Below are 16579 nucleotides of genomic sequence, written 5' to 3'. Positions count from 1 at the left end.
ACTACGTCTATTGACGTCGTCCCGGTTACGAGCGGCCTGCGCGCCCCCTGAGGGGCGCGCGCGGCGCGCTCTGTGATCGGCGAGTCCGTGAGACTCGCCTGATCACCGATCCGTGTAAGGGGTCGATCCCGACCCCTTATCACGTGATCAGCTGTCAGCCAATGACAGCTGATCATGTGATAGAACGGAGCCGGTAATCGGCTATTATTCCTCCTCGCGCTGACAGCGCGAGGAGAAAAAAAAAAAGCCGATCACCGGCGGCCGTGATCGGGACATCAGTCCCGATCACGGCCAGCAATGCAAGGCACCACATGCCACCTGCCAGTGCCCACCTGCCTCCCGCAGTGCCATCCTGAAGTATAACTAAAAGTAAAAGTAAGTGCCCCCCGTCTGTGCCCATAGTGCCCACAGTGCCACCCCACAGTGCCACCCCACAGTGCCACCCCACAGTGCCACCCAATCTGCCTCAAAGGTGCTGCACCCCAGTGCCGCCCAGCAGTGCCGCCCATCAGTGCCCAGCAGTGCCGCCCATCAGTGCCCAGCAGTGCCACCTATCAGAGCCACCTATCAGTGCCACCTATCAGTGCCCATCAGTCCCATCTATCTGTGGTACCTATCAGTGCCCATCCGTGCCACCCATCCGTGCCACTTATCCGTGCCACCCATCCGTGCCATCTTATCTGTGCCCATCTTTGCCCATCAGTGCCGCCTTATCTGTGCCCATCGGTGCCGCCTTATCTGTGCCTATTAGTGCCGCCTTAACTATGCCTATCAGTGCCCACCAGTGCAGCCTATCAGTGCCCACCAATGCAGCCTATCAGTGCCCACCAATGCAGCCCATCAGTGCCCACCAATGCAGCCTATCAGTGCCGCCTTATCAGCGCACTTCAATGAAGGAGAAAAATGACCCGTTTGCAAAATTTTATAACAAACTATTAAAACATGATTTTTTTTTTTTTTTTTTTTGCATCTTTTTTTGTTTGTTTAGCAAAAAATAAAACTCCGAGCTGTAACTAAATACCACCAAAAGAAAGCTCTATTTGTGGGAAAAAAATGATAAAAATTTCATTTGGGTACAGTGTTGTATGCCCGCGCAATTGTCATTCAAAGTGCATCAGCGCTGAAAGCTGAAAATTGGTCTGGGACTGAGGGGGGTTTAAGTGCCCAGTAAGCAAGTGGTTAAAGGCAAAAATTGCAAAAATGTGTTAAAAAAAAAAAAAAAAAAACATGTTTACTTGCTCTGTGCAGTGGATTTGCACAGAGCAGCTCCGACCCTCCTCTTTTCGGGACCCTCGCCGGTGCTGCTGGCTCCTCCCTCTTGTTGAGTGCACCCAGAGCAAGCAGCTTGCAATGGTGGCACCCAAACAATGGAAATATAAGGCTGCTTACCCAAGTCCCGATGCATACAAAGCACAGGGCGTCACCAGTAGAGTAGAGTATTCAAGTAAAAAGAGGTTTGTGTATATAGTTAACAGTATATGGATGGCGTATAGTTTGTTCCAAAGCTTATCAACAAGATGTGAGTTGTCTATGAAGATATCTCTCGGCCTTTAAGTTACCTATCCTGAGGGTAATATGGAAGCTGCTTTTGCTGACCTCCATCTGAAAATTCTGGTTGCCTATCTGTTTTTGTTATCAATACTTTCTAAATCCTGACCCTGAATAAGAATGTAGATCTGGAGGGTGAAATAAAACCTTCTACTCTCCATACGTATACTGTTCAGTGTTGTGGAAACTACTAACACCTTTGGATTATAATATTTTACAGGAGGTCTGGTAAAGGTCGATAGCCTATGTCAGTGATGGTGAACCTTGGCACCCCAGATGTTTTGGAACTACATTTCCCATTATACTCAACAATGCAGAAGGCATGAGCATCATGGGAAATGTGGTTCCAAAACATCTGGAACATCTGGGGTGCCAAGGTTCGCCATCACTGGTCTATGTCAATGCATATCTCAAACACAGTTTTTTTGTTTTGTTTTATTTTTGTGTATATATCCTATTCTAATTGTATATGCACAAAGCTTTCAATAAACATAGATTAAATATAATAATTATATTTAATATAATTTACAGGTAACTCGTTTTTTCAGAAGGGGAGGTCAATGATGACCTACTTTCACAGTCCAGATTTATTTTAAGTGTTTTGTAATCAGATTATACTGTAAAATACTTAATATATTCTCTGATCTACAGCTTGAACTACAGTGGAATGTGCCTGGCATCTGATGGTCAGTTTGGTGATTTCCTTTCTGGCATGGGCCCTGCTCAATTTGTTGGTCGGCAAACACTAGCAACTACATCAATGGGTAAGTGACACAGAATGAAGGAATCCATGTTTAAAGTGGTTGTAAACCCTAAAAATAACCCCCCCCCCAACAGCATAGCATACTAGCTCATTATGAATTACTTACCTGAGATCGAAGCCCCCGCAGCAGTGCTCATTCACTGCTCCGGCGGCCGACATCACTCCCGGAGTTACTTCCGGGTATTGCGAGCTCCAGCGCTGTGATTGGCCGGAGCCATGATGACGTCGCTCCCTGTAACGGCACAGGCTAACTAAAGCAACGGCACGTACGCGCCGTTGCTTCAGTTTGCTTCAGTGCGTATGTGCCGATGACGTTGGCACATGCAAATACAGGGATATCTCCTAAACTGTGCAGGTTTAGGAGATATCCAGTGTAGCTACAGGTAAGCCTTATTATAGACTTATCTGTAGCAAAAAGTGTTGTAAAGTGTAATATATAGTGCTCTGTATGATCTCTGTGCTCGATGGGCCGGGGAATGATCATTATATGTGGGTATTAGCATAAACCCTCTCCAGTAAGTCTCTCTTAGGGGAATAGTCTACAGGTACTCCTCACTTAACAACCAGGTTCCGTTCCAATGACCAGGTTGTTAAAGGAATTGGTCGTTAAACGAGGAGCCACAAGTAATCAATAATTTAAGCATTCTTAACTACTGTACTGTATTATGAAAAAAAAGGGTCTAAACACAAAACTCCAGCTCAATAACGTTGTTTTAATTTGCATAAGTACAGAACAAAAAATGAAAATACTGTACTGTACAATACAATGATGTATAGTGCGTCATTTGGGTGGGGAGAGCTGGTCATATATTTGAGTGGTCGTTAAACAGGTAAGTCATTAAACGAGGAGTATCTGTATTAGGTTCCATTTTTGTCTATTGGCTTCCTGTGATCTTATGGCTAAGGTTAGGGGAATTGCACGTGTAACGTCAGATTAGGCGACCCATCAAAATTTGTAACGGAAGAGATGTTTTGTCACGGCCAACTTTGCTCACCCCGCACTCGGCCACAATAATCTCAGTCTGAAGTTGCTAAGCGGGCATCTTTTTACACCCACCAAAGTCTTGCATTTCACACTTATTTTTACCACTAAAAATTTGTTACGAAATCTGACAGGCCGCCTAATCTGATGGAACACAGGCAATGGGTGCTTATGCAGTTGACATGCATATAGAGTAGACTACCTGCCAAAGAATTTGTCATTTTTTTCAGCCAGTCTAATGATTCACACACCTCTGCCAAACTACACAGCCAGGAAAATGACACCATTATGTTGTATATAAACTTTGCAGATTTCTATGTCACTTCCCTGTCCTTTGACTAGGGAACCTGTGTGTACAATAGTGCTGGACCGATAGAAGTGAAAATTTGTTCTGATTGATATACAGTAAGGTACGTTCCCCTTCAAAGAAGAAAATCAGTGAAGAAAATATAGTGCAGATGCACCCTGTTCTGGTTCTAGGCTGATAACTCTCTGATAGTGACCACTCATCAGAAGGGAAATTATTGGATGTGTACAGTGGAACACCTAGTACAATGGTTCATCTCACTTAACCACTTGCTGACCACCATATAGCAGTTTTACTACTACAGGGTGGCAGTGCTGTGCAGGATTATGTATATATATACGTGATTCTGCACTTCCGGGTATTCTATGGTATGTGGTAGGGTATGTGATTCTACAGAGCAGGAGCTGACCGGAAGTCCACGGCACCCGCTGATCGTTTGGTAACAGGCAGAGCAGCCATCTGCCTATGTAAACAAGGCAGATCATTCTGTCAGGAGGGAAGGCATGGATCCTGTGCTCCTGCAAAGCAGGGACACAGATCTATGACTTCCCCTACTAAAGGCCCCTCCTATGCTACAGCAAAATAGCAGCTAACCCTTTGATCGTCCCTGATGTTAACTACTTTCCCAGCCAGTGTTATTAATACAGTGACAGTGCATATTTTTAGCACTGAGGGCTAAAGAAGGGGTAGACTTTTGCCCCCCTCAAAACACATTGACGTTGATTTACTAAAGGCAAATCCACTTTGCACCGCAAGTGCACTTGGAAGTGCCGTCGCTGTAGATCTGAGGAGGATATGCAAGGAAAATAAAAAACAGCATTTTAGCTTGCACATGATTGGATAATAAAATCAGCAGAGCTTCCCCTCATTTCAGATCTTCCCCTCAGATCTACAGCGACTGCACTTCCAAGTGCACTTGTAGTGCAAAGTGGATTTGTCTTTAGTAAATCAACCCCTCTGGCTTTATTTGATGCTTTAACCATTAAATGTTTTTAAAAGTCCTTTAACAACTTGAGACCCGCGCTATAGCTGAATGACGGCTACAGCGCGGATCTCCTTTTCCGGGACTACGTCTATTGACGTAGGCCCGTGCACGAGCGGCCTGCGCGCCCCCTGAGGGGCGCGCACGGCGCGCTCTGTGATCGGCGAGTCTACGAGACTCGCCTGATCACCGATCCGTGCAAGGGGTCGATCCCGACCCCTTATCACGTGATCAGCTGTCAGCTATTGACGTAGTCCCGTGCACGAGCGGCCTGCGCGCCCCCTGAGGGGCGCACGCGGCGCGCTCTGTGATCGGCGAGTCTACGAGACTCGCCTGATCACCGATCCGTGCAAGGGGTCGATCCCGACCCCTTATCACGTGATCAATGACAGCTGATCATGTGATATAACGGAGTCGGTAATCGGCTATTATTCCTCCTCGCGCTATCAGCGCGAGGAGAAAAAAAAAGAGCCGATCACCAGCGGCCGTGATCGGGACATCAGTCCCGATCACGGCCAGCCCTGCTAGTGCCCACCTGCCCCCTGCCAGTGCCCACCTGCCCCCTGCTAGTGCCACATTAATAAAAAGTAAGTGCCCCTGTCAGTGCCACCCAGCAGTGCCCATAGTGCCACCCAGCAGTGCCCAGTGCCACCCAGCAGTGCCCACAGTGCCACCCAGCAGTGCCACCCAGCAGTGCCCACAGTGCCACCCAGCAGTACCCACAATCTGCCTTAACAAATGTGCTGCACCCCAGTGCCACATATCCGTGCCCATTAGTGTCATCTACCAGTGCCCAGCAGTGCCGCCCATCAGTGCCCAGCAGTGCCACCTATCAGTGCCACCTATCAGTGCCCATCAGTCCCATCTATCAGTGGTACCTATCAGTGCCCATCCGTGCCACCCATCTGTGCCACCCATCTGTGCCATCTTATCTGTGCCCATCTTTGCCCATCAGTGCCGCCTTATCTGTGCCCATCGGTGCCGCCTTATCTGTGCCTATTAGTGCCGCCTTAACTATGCCTATCAGTGCCCACCAGTGCAGCCTATCAGTGCCCACCAATGCAGCCTATCAGTGCCCACCAATGCAGCCCATCAGTGCCCACCAGTGCAGCCTATCAGTGCCGCCTCATCAGCGCACTTCAATGAAGGAGAAAAATGACCTGTTTGCCAAATTTTATAACAAACTATTAAATATGATTTTTTTTTTTTTTTTTTGCATCTTTTTTTGTTTGTTTAGCAAAAAATAAAACTCCCAGCTGTAATTAAATACCACCAAAAGAAAGCTCTATTTGTGGGAAAAAAATGATAAAAATTTCATTTGGGTACAGTGTTGTATGCCCGCGCAATTGTCATTCAAAGTGCATCAGCGCTGAAAGCTGAAAATTGGTCTGGGACTGAGGGGGGTTTAAGTGCCCAGTAAGCAAGTGGTTAAGTTAGATTAACTTTTGCACCAAAAACTCCTCAGTACACATTCAAAAACTGACCATTTGATTACAAATGTAGTAATAGTTACTATCTGTAAGAGAAATGTGCTGTCCCCCAACATTCTTATTAGTCTATATCTAAATAAATATTTCTCCAACTTCTGGACAACATAAAGGCACCCACACTTTTTCAGGAAATTGAAGAAACAGTAGAATCAGTTGCTTAAATTAAAACTTGACATAAGATAGCATGATGTCTTGGGTTGAAAAGGAAACAGATTTAGCACACCATAGTTTTATTTCTCAACAGAATATATAACATTTAATGCAATTTTTTTTTTTCTAAGGGGATGTTGAAGTTGGGCTGTTGGACAGAAATGGACAACTTGAAGTGGAAATTATTCAAGCTCGAGGTCTAACAGCTAAGGCTGGTTCTAAAACACCACCAGGTATGTTGACAGATATAATTTATACTTCTGAGGAGACTTATGAAGATAAGTAACACTGAGTGACCAGCCATGGGTTCAAGCTGGTGCACCCACATTTGTCCCCACACTTAACATTCACAAGAAGGTGACTGGATGTCAACTTTCTATCCAACCTTACCTCCATGCCCCTCTGCTATCATTCCAGTCTTGTCAATAGGTCACTGCTCACCCTTCATTAGGGTAGATGTCCACCCTACAGAAAAAGAAAAGAAAATGAATGTCCATGGCCTAAGGAGAGCTCATCCACAGCTTCATAAACCCAAAAAGAAGGTAGAAACAATAGGAAAGTCCAAGAACAATAGAAAGAAAAAATAGGAAAGTCCAAGAGCAATAGAAAGAAAAAATAGGAAAGTCCAAGAGCAATAGAAAGAAAAAATAGGAAAGTCCAAGAGCAATAGAAAGAAAAAATAGGAAAGTCCAAGAGCAATAGAAAGGAGACAAAGTAAAAAAAAGTAGGGGGGGAGAAGAAGGGATTGGGTAAAGGGAATAGAATACCTCAGGGTTTTATATCTGCCCTATAAAGAATAATTATAGTTCTAAGAAATGGAAGGTCATGTGAGTTGGAGAGGAAGTGGTCAAGCCAGGGTTGGTCAACCCGTAGAAATTTGTCATGCATATAATTAAGACTTTACTGTCAGCTTCTCATTAATAAGCCTGCCATGGAACCGATTTTTGACCTCCTCAAAACTAAGGAGAGGCGTTATCCATGATTTGATTCAATTTCAGCTTATTTTCACTGGGTCTCCTTTTCAGTCTTTCATGAGTTCTATTATAAAAACAGACACATAAATGTGAAATTTATCTTTTATTCCCTCCATGTAAGTTTATGTCCTTCAAAAGGTAACAAAACTCAAGATTTCCCTAAAGCCATCTAAAATAAATAAATAAATAAATAAATAAATTGGGAAAAACAAAGAAGGTTGGTTCCTGCCTCTCATAGTACCCTACAGCACTATAAAAATGTATACTATAAAACACTAGTATCATTCTATTTTGTCTGCTATGGGAACCTCTGCTAGGGATTGTCCGCAGATCACAGTAATTTAGAGGTTCCTCTGGCTCCTACTGCTACAAATGTCTAACACAATAAATGGGCATTTTTTTTTATGAGACAACAGATAAAACACAATGCTTTTAAAGTGGTTGCAAACCCTTACAAACCACTTTGACCTACAGGCAACGCTAGATTAAGGCTTACCTGTAGGTCCAAGAAATATCTCCTAAACCTATACGGTTTAGAAAATATTTACCTGAAGACAGCCACCTCTGTCTACGGCTCATGCGCCGTAGACAGCGGCGCGCAGGCGCACTGGGCAAGCCGGAGATCGCGGCGATATGGCGTGAGTGTCGGCTCCCGTGCGCATGTGCGGGAGTGACGTCATCGCTGCTCTGGTGAATCACAGCACCGGAGCAGCGAGACCCACCAAGTAGATGGACGCTCAGAACTACAGGGGACAGCGGTGACTTCGCTGGCTCCTGTGTCAGGTAAGTGACACATAATGGACTACTATGCAATGCATGGTAGTCCATTATGCTTTACCTTTGCAGGGAGATAAAGAGGAAGTAAACCCATTAGGGTTTACTTCCTCTTTAATGGTATAGTAAAACCTTGGATTGTGAGCATAATTTGTTCTGATAACATGCTTCTAATCCAAAGCACTTGTATACCAAAGCAAATTTCCCCATAAGAAATAATGGAAACTCAGATGGTTAGTTCCACAACCATTTATTCATAAGTCCATCAGTTTATAGTCCATATAAAAAGATTATAGGAAGTTGATAGGTTTTGTAACCATAAAATGTCCATCCACAAATGACAGCCTCCACAAGGGGATTAGAAGCAAAATCCAGCAGGAGCTACAGAGTATAAAAGAGAAGAGTGGCGTCTCTAAGTGTAGCAATATGGTTACATTTATTGAAGGTACAGCATTTAGCAACTCACATGGTTGACAATTAAAAGAGGCACATCTAAGTATGCAGGCATCTGGGGAAAAACTGTCCAAAAAAGACCATCCTCCACAGCATTGGCTCTCACCGCTGTCAATCTGCAATCGTGACCGGGAAGACTACCCGGCAGTTGAGCAATCTGAAAGTGAGGCTTGAAGAGCTTGTTGAGAGCAGCGTGGAAAGGATGATGTCTATGGTGGTGTGGAGGATGGTCTATGTGGACAGCTTTAGCCCAGATGCCTGCATACTTAGATGTGCCTGTTTTAATCATCAACCATGTGAGTTGCTAAATGTTGTACCTTCATTAAATGTAACCATATTGCCATACTTAGAGGCGCCTCTCTTTATACTCAGTTATGACATGACGCTATTTGTATATCAAGACATCGCTTGTATATCAAATCATAATTTATGAAAAAATGTAGCTTGTCTTGCAAAACACTCTGAAACCAAGTTACTCTCAAACCAAGGTTTTACTGTATATTTAAAAGGCCAAAAGAGATCAAATAAAAGAAGTACATTTTTAGAGTTTACTTACAATTTAAGAAAACGAGTACTACAAAATGTCTGTCCTTATGAGTTTAAAGCTGGGTTCACTTTATTGCAAATTGAATGCGGGTTTCACCCATTTCAGGACATTGTGATCGGCTCTATATGGTATCTTCTGGTCCATTTCAGGTCTAAATTCAGCCAAAATTTCAGACTAAAATTTAACCCTAAATCATGAACAGGAACGCACTGGACCCCTGCTGTGAGCTGCTCCGTACGGCAGTCTGAACCCCGTCTAAAAACTGTATCAAACAGATGCTTCAGCATACTGATATTTTCTTAAAGTGTAACTATACTTTTGCTGAAAAAAAACGTTTTTTCCTGGCATTTTAATTAATTAATTAATATTACAGTGCTTACATTATGTGATATAATACAGGATATGAATATATATATTAAATATATTCGAAAAAGAGGAAAAAAGTGTAATAGTCTAAAGTACTGTGAAAAACCCAATGCGATTTTTTTTTTTCCCAAAACTTCTATAAGGTGCTCAGTGCTCCAAATTCCATAAAGAAAGTGTCAAAGTGCTTCAAGTAAACATGCCATGCAATGTGCCATACCCCCCTCTTGTATCCCTACTCACCAGAGAAAATGGACCCTCAGCTTTTCAATCTGGGGGTCAGACAAGCTTGTATCTAGAGGTGGGAATGCCACAACTCTTTGTCCTTAATAGGATCTTAAAAATTATACTCTAAGGAAACTCAAATTCCCACCAGGCCCTCTTGGGCAGGATTGTAAAAATTAGATCAGGGTGTAATTTAGCCTGGTGGAAATTCGAGATTCCTTAGGAGTATCATTTTAAAGATCCTATTAAAGTGTAAGTTCACCTTTACAGAAAATCTGTAAGGTGAGCTTACACTCGACCCCCTCCCTATCCCCCCGGTCCCACTAACCTAGTGTCCGGCGATCCTCCGCACTGACTGACTTTTCACTATCCCCAATTACCGTAGACACCGCAAAAAACATCATTAATAAACTGCGTGACAGTACCTCACCTATTGACATCATCCCCACAAAACTACTGAAAGAATGCTCCGACATCGTGGCTCCAACCATAACCCACCTCATGAACAGATCATTCCACGAAGGGATTGTTCCCAGCATCCTCAAACAAGGCATCGTCAAAACTCTACTCAAGAAACCAAACCTGGACCCTCAGGATCCAAACAACCGTAGGCCAATTACAAGCCTCAACACCATTTCTAAGATCATGGAGAAAGCTGTAGTACATCAGCTACAACTTCACGTGGATACTCACAAACTCCTGGACCCGCTGCAATCAGGCTTCTGCCCGGGTCATGGAACAGAAACAGCTCTCCTCAAGATTTGGGATGACGCCCTGGAAGCAGCAGATGAGGGAGAGCCATGTCTCCTCATACTGCTAGACCTAAGTGCAGCGTTTGATACAGTAGATCACAGTAGCCGGAGTCCAAGACATAGATCTCCAATGGTTCGCGTCCTTCCTTGGAAATCGGTCACAGACAGTGAAACTAGGAAAATTCCTCTCCGAAACTCAGGCAGTCTCCTGCGGAGTCCCTCAAGGCTCTCCTTTGTCATCCGTTCTCTTCAACATTTACATTCGCCCACTCCTTCAAATCATCAGATGCTCAGATCTCTGCTTCCACACTTACGCTGACGACACGCACCTTTATTTCCGGATCAATGGAAAAATAGATCACCAACAACAACTTGAAAACTGCCTCAAATCAATAGAGGACTGGATGACCACTAACTCCCTCCAGCTGAACGAATCAAAGACAGAGCTTCTTATCTTACACCCAAATCATAAGCCCGCAACCAAAATCTCCTGGTCTCCACCAACCGTCTTTGGGCAGACTATCTCCCCAAAGACCAAAGCAAAGAGTCTCGGGGTTATTTTAGATGCACAAATGTCAATGGATGCTCAAATAGGATCTGTAGTCAGTGGATCTCACCATCTGCTGCGCATGCTTCGCAGACTCGTCCCTTTTATCCCAAAGAATGACAAAGCAGTGGTAGTTGGAACAATCATTAATTCACAACTGGACTACGCAAATTCGCTTTTCATAGGATTACCACAATATCAACTTGCGCGATTACAACTGATCCAAAACATGGCGGCAAGGCTGATAACAGGAAAAAAACCTGGGAATCCTTCTCTCCTTCGCTGAGGAGCTTACATTGGCTAACCGTAAAAAATCGGATCACGTTCAAGACCCTTTGCCTTACCCACAAATGCGTGCATAGAGAAGCTCCGCAATACCTAATGGAGAAAATAAATCATTACACACCAAACCGCAGACTTCGACCAGCCAACAAAAACCTCCTCCTCGTGCCCAAAGCCCGGTATAAATCCAAGGGGGATCGGAGATTCGCTGTCCAAGGGCCTCGGCTATGGAATGCTCTACCAATCAACATCCGCCTGGAAGAAAATCACCTCGCTTTTAGGAAAAAACTCAAGACCTTCCTCTTTTAGCAGATGATCAAAGCTCGCCACAGCGCCTAGAGACGATTCAGTTCGCATTGTGCGCTATACAAGTATTTCATTCATTCATTCATTCACTGACAGATCGTATCGCTGTACCAGTCCGGGGATTTGAAATCCTCACAGCTTTCTCTCCTCCTCGCCCGTGGTGACGGGACAGGCTACGTGGGTTCTGATTGGTCGGCGCTGCCCATGTGATGGCGCTGAACAAGTTTGAATGCTCCTAAACGTACCACCTGATGAGGTACATTTTGGATATTAAGTCGAGGGGATTTCTAAGCCCCAGACCAGTGAGACGGCGACCCAAGGTGTCAGTGCGGGTGATCGCTGCACTCCAGGTCGGCAGGACTGGGGGGTGAGGAGGGCATCCTGTGTAAGTTCACCTTACAGATTTTGATGCCAAAGGGTAAGGTGAAATTACCCTTTAAGGACAAAGAGTTGTGGCATTCCCACCACCAGATACAAGTTTGTCTGACCCCAGACTGAAAAACTGAGGGTCCATTCTGGTGAGTAGGGATACAAGAGGGGAGTGGGGCACATTGCACAGTATGTTTACTTGAACTTTGACACTTTATGGAATTTGGAGCACTGAGCACCTTATAGGAGTTTTCACAGTACTTTGGACTATTATACTTTTTTCTTCTTTTTCTTTTTCATATATTTAATAAATATATTAATATCCTGTATTGTATCACAAACTGTAAGCGCTGTAATATTAATTAATAGATTTTTTAAGTGATTTAGCACTTGGTGGACAGCAGCTGCAGGAGTTTTGCATTTATTAGTTTTTTTAACATAGCTTGAGTATTTATGTTTTTTATTATTTCCTGGCATTTTAGAAAACCCCAATACAAATTTGTGACTTGGTTTCTTTCAGTAAATACAGTATGTGCTCAGTGCTCAGACTGAGTGCTTAGTGATAAGGACCTTCTGCAATGATCACACATTTAATCCCAGTGTTGTAATTATAGATTTGGTGCATTCTCAGCACCTCTGTAGATGAATTTCCAGAATATCACCAAAGATCAAAGGCTTGCTACTTTATCTCTAAGGGCAGTGCTGGTAATGCTGGAAATATAATCTCAAGTTCTAACCTGGCATCTGCCAATAGCAAGCGTGCCAATTATATGAGTGGGTAAGAAAAATTCTAGTGGCCTTTATAAGGGTTTGGGCACAAAGGTGGCCAGTGAGACATAAAAGCAGACAGTTGAGCTGCGATTTTAGGGTCCATGTGCACTAGGAGCAAAAAAAAAATGCCATAACCCCTGGTGGAAAAAGTAGCATAAAAATGCTCACAGTAGCTCGTATTGCATATGAGTTTAGAAGCGTTAATGGGTATTTGCTCTTATAAGCATTTTTTCCAAAACATTCACCTCTGCTCATTTTTCATCATAATCAATGTACACTTGAAAATGTCAAATGTTCCTAAATGCTGCGCTTAGGCATGTTTTTCTGCCTGAAAAATGGATGGGCCCTTTACTATCCCCTCAACTGCCAACTTAATCACATCAATGCAGCTGCTCAGAGTTGTACCCATGTCCTGACTGTGATGCTTTGCTTTGTGGCCAAGTCAGAAGTTGAAAGGCATGTTATATTTGGCAGGCAGTACCACCACCAAATGCGACCTGTTCAAGGTAATGGGGACACTCTGCAACCACATGGATTGCACATGGCTGCAGCACAGCGTTTGGCATTTTTAGAGCTAAAGCCTGCACATGTGAATGAGCCCTCTGCTTCTGCCATGGTGCAATAGAGAAAAAAAAAAAATTTGACATTTCAAAATAAAAAAAATCACAGTTGAGTGCACTGCATCACTGCAGACTGAAATGAAATGTTTAATAACATATTGCAAATGTGCAATTATATACTGTATGTCAAACTAATCTTAAAACACATTTTGTGCGTAGGTCCACGCAAACCGAATTATTCAGTTTTCAGTTTTATCTCACTTTATCTTAAAAGGCATCTTGGACACTTGCTTGAGATCTTTTCACTTTTGTGATTCTTAATATCCATTGGCAGCCAAATCACACATCATCTTTTGAATATTGAGCAATGGAGAAACCCAGCCGTGGCAGCACTTTATTTATCCCTGTGTAGAGTCCAAACAGGGTACAGTATATAACAAAGAACTGGTCAGAAGTGTTGGGACTATGGCAGAACTCAGTCCCTAACACATAAATCAAAGAAGAAAATGATATTACCCCTGGGACTTTAATGAGTTGTGCCAAAATAAATGAATCAAACAAATAATAAAAAAAATATACATTTTATTCCTCATAAAGTTTCAAATCCAACAAAGTAGACACTGTATGTGTCATAAAGTACATTATACATGCACTACTGAGAGTAATGCCACATACACACGACCGGACTTTTTGACAGCAAAGGTTAGACGGAACTAGTCCGTCGGACAATTCGATCGTGTGTGGGCTCCATAGGACCTTTGCTTGCCAAAAATCTGGCAGACTTTAGAAATTTTCCCAATGGAACTCCGCCAGACCGAGAAATCCGTTCATGTGTATGCTAGTCCGACGGACAAAAACCGACGCTAGGGCAGCTATTGGCTACTGGCTATGAACTTCCTTATTGTAGCTCGGTCGTATGTCACCACGTTCGAATCCGTCTGACTTTGGTGTGATTATGTGTGGCCAAGTCCGTTCATTCGGAAAGTTCGTCGGAACTCCGCTGAAAGTCTGTCGGAAAGAACGTCGAACCTAGTCCCTCAATGTCCAGTCGTGTGTACGCGGCATTATATATATGCAATATACATTCAGGTTGAAGCATTTATGGGTTGTCTCTACGCGTTTTGTGGAACCATGTCCACTTAATCAGGAGACGACCATAGTATTTTTGCATCTGTGGAAAGACCACGTCATAAACAGAAATATATATAATATAAAATGACAAAATTTATGTATAATTCACCTGCTAAGTGGCCATACTCACATATGAGATTGCAGAGATCAATGCACACAACAGTCCCAGCAAGGCGAAAAAGTAATAGATTAGTCTAGCATGAGGGAGAAACCAAAAGGGGTTGGCTCTGTCCGGGAGCTGATATGAGGGCAGACACCGAAGGTGACAACTGGGGGGGGGGCAAATGAGGGGGTGCTGTGAAAGTGATAAAAAAAACCTTGACAAAGAAATTGTAAATCCTCTCTTTTTTGGGGAATTTTAAAGCAGCCAAGAAACTGAATACAAAAAAATATATAAAAATGTAATTTCTTTATTGTTGTGTTTTTTTTTTTTTTTAGAAAGGAAGACATTTCTTTAATACTCACAAAAACATCAAGAATGTTCTTGATGTTTTCATCAATATTAAAGAAATGTCTTCCTTTCTTAAAAAAAACAAAACACAACAATAAAGAAATTACATTTTTATATTTTTTTTTTGTATTGTCGCCTTAAAAATCCCCCAAAAAAGAGAGGCATTACAATTTCTTTATCAGTTTAACAGGGATGATGGCAACCACACCCCCAGTCATATGAACCCTTTATTGAAAAAAAACACACCTTTTTGAATAGGATACAACATATCACATAACACGTAAAGTTGTACTAGCCAGTGAATGTACTAACAGTGAAAGGAAATGATGCATAGATATGCATCAATGAAGAACTAAAACAAAAGTTGGTGTATAAAAAAATTTAAAATCCTACTCAGCTGACTATAGCAGTGTCTCAACCGGAAGATAGCAAAAAATATATATGTGTACATTACCTTTAACCCAGATCTTGGTGAAGTGTGGCCAGGTCAGAGTGCTTAAAGACCTTGAGGAAATACAGAGAGAAAGGTAAAAGGAAGTGGAGGTCCCTTTAGGAGTTTGCTGATCCAAGTGCCTGTCCCCCTAAATGTCATGTGGGGGCTAGGAAGACCCGGCCTAGATAACTGTGCCAATAATAGCGGCAGGCCGCCTCCACAATGAAATGGTGGAGCCTACCACTGTGCACGCGCATGACGTCGGCGAGGCGCGACCAACACCATGATGGCGCATACGCAAAAAAGAATGAACGTGCATGTGTCATGATTGCCACAACTCATTAAAGTCCGAGGGGCAATATAGCTTTCTTCTTTGATATAGGGTGCAGTATATGACAAAGGCTGGAGTACTGCTTGGCATAAAGCCATTACTTAATGTAAGTGAGATTTTTGACTAAACGATATCCACAGTCACCCATTATGCCAGAATGACAGCAAACAATTAAAACATGGCTCACATGTGGCCAGACATTCAGCCCATATCTTTTGGGAGCTTTAGATCTCCGAAGCATAAACTTAAATGGAAAATAATGATTATTAGGCTTGCAGAAGCTGTTTTCAGACCGCATTTTCAAATAACAGGTTATAATTCAGCTAAAAGAAATTATAAAACAATGTTGGTATTTTAATTAAAATAGTTACTATCTTATAAATCTTAGCTGGAATGCAATGGCTGGCACACTATACAGAATATAATTTTACAAGACCCTATTTACAGATTAGTTATACAAAATCTGACCACTACATTTCCTTTCCTTTAAGTTTTATAGATCTTTTTATTTTTTTTAACTGATGTCAAATCATTTTAGTATTTACCATTTTTTTTCTAAATAAAAATGTAATACTGGGAGCACCAATGATATCAGTCTGACAGATAATTTGAGGTTTAGTAAGGAGATAAAGAATAATTTTAAATTGACAATGTCAGAAACTAAAATAAGCCAAAAGCTCTGTGTGCAAAATAAAATAGTAGAGCCTCCTTTCTCGCTACCGGCATTTCTGAATGTTGCTCCATTAAAGAGACATCTTCTTCTGAAGCCTCCTGAGGAACCCATAGTACTAGCAGTGTAGATCTCCTGTTTCCCGATCCCACCAACCTCTATACCACACATTGTAACCTGTTGTGTAATCATCAGGATAAACTTCAGAGTGCAACAGGGACCAAGAGATCAAGAAAGTAAGGCAGGAGTTTAAATGAGTGACTCTCCCAAGTCATTCAACTGTGTATAATCTGAGATTTAGCTATTCAGCTTCATAAAATGTTATTTTTTTAGCTAAATAGATGAGGTTACCCTTGTAAAGGTATGAGATGTAGCATTGAGCTCTACCTACTGCATAGAAAAAAATGTACCGGTATAT

General features: G+C 42.7%; 1 protein-coding gene across 2 annotated transcripts in view; it reads left to right on the top strand.

Moving 5' to 3' along the window:
* Positions 1-16579, top strand: part of RIMS4 (regulating synaptic membrane exocytosis 4) — a 322400-nt gene that overhangs the window by 275354 nt on the left and 30467 nt on the right. For both annotated transcript variants that reach the window (XM_077459797.1, XM_077459796.1), the window contains 2 exons: positions 2200-2312; positions 6354-6455. In XM_077459797.1, coding sequence (XP_077315923.1) covers positions 2200-2312; positions 6354-6455 — 215 coding nt within the window. The remainder of the gene's footprint in view (positions 1-2199; positions 2313-6353; positions 6456-16579) is intronic.

This window comes from Lithobates pipiens, unplaced genomic scaffold, assembly GCF_037356315.1.
Source record: "Lithobates pipiens isolate NorthernLeopardFrog02 unplaced genomic scaffold, aLitPip1_a1.2 Scaffold_28, whole genome shotgun sequence".
In the NCBI taxonomy this organism is placed as follows: Eukaryota; Metazoa; Chordata; class Amphibia; order Anura; family Ranidae; genus Lithobates; species Lithobates pipiens.
Note: the sequence above shows the minus strand (reverse complement) of the source record. Positions and strands in the feature narration are given on the sequence as shown.